Source organism: Atta colombica, unplaced genomic scaffold, assembly GCF_001594045.1.
Source record: "Atta colombica isolate Treedump-2 unplaced genomic scaffold, Acol1.0 scaffold125, whole genome shotgun sequence".
Taxonomy (NCBI): Eukaryota; Metazoa; Arthropoda; class Insecta; order Hymenoptera; family Formicidae; genus Atta; species Atta colombica.
In genome coordinates this window covers 100921-101789 of record NW_017259212.1, presented here as the reverse complement: position 1 = coordinate 101789, position 869 = coordinate 100921, and the positions used below count along the sequence as shown (strand labels likewise).

The 869-nt window shown below is 32.8% G+C and overlaps 1 protein-coding gene across 1 annotated transcript in view; it reads left to right on the top strand.

Annotated features, from left to right (window-relative positions):
• Positions 1-183: 183 nt before the first annotated feature.
• LOC108694892 (biorientation of chromosomes in cell division protein 1-like 1) overlaps positions 184-869 on the top strand; it is a 5214-nt gene continuing 4528 nt past the window's right edge. The window contains exon 1 of the mRNA XM_018204591.1: positions 184-456. Coding sequence (XP_018060080.1) covers positions 325-456 — 132 coding nt within the window. The 5' untranslated portion in view covers positions 184-324. The remainder of the gene's footprint in view (positions 457-869) is intronic.

Genomic DNA, 869 nt, shown 5'->3' with positions numbered 1-869 from the left:
ATATATTATATAAAAGAATGTAATTTTACATATTTTAAATTATTAAATAAAAAGATCGATTGAATTGAAATTTTAATTAAATCGAGAAAATATCCGTAAGATTACAAAATATTTGAGATCTCTTTCAGAGCGGTTAGCAGTAAATGCGCACAAAGCGGAAAGCGCACGAAATGTGAGGAAATATGGCCGCGATGATTGCGGTACGTGTTCCTTGACGAAAGTCTGGAGGTTGGTGTCAATCAGTCAAAATGATCGTCTCTTTTGTTTCGTGACGAGCGAAGTGGAGCAAAGTCTAGCTTCAGCAACTGGCGTTCTCTTAACAACATGGAGTTAGGCCTGTCCAGTACGTTGTTAGCCGGTGATCCACGATTAATTGATCACATAGTGGGTGAAGTTAAATCCCAAGGTATTTTTGATCAATTCCGAAAGGAATGTATTGCCGACGTTGATACAAAGGTAATTCTCGTAGCTGATTCTTGATAACGACTTCTTTTATAGAAAAAAATTAAAGTTTTCTGCCTGACCTCTTTGGGTTAAGGTGATCCTACATGGTCAATAATACTCATCAGTAATATTGATTAGTAATATTAATAGTACACATCAATATTTATAGTATTTTTACAACCTTACACAATTAATATTATTGACAATATATTTCAATTTTGTTTTACGTACAATGTCTATTGCACTTGACATAGATCCTAAAGTGGTACTGATCCTCAAGAATCAAAATCCACATTACTCTCTACATCAGTATTCTACATCAATCCATCAATATTAATCATAATAATAAATTCAATAATAAATTTATTCATTCTAACAGTATTACTGACCTAGTAGGATCACCTTTAGAGGTTAAATAGACATAA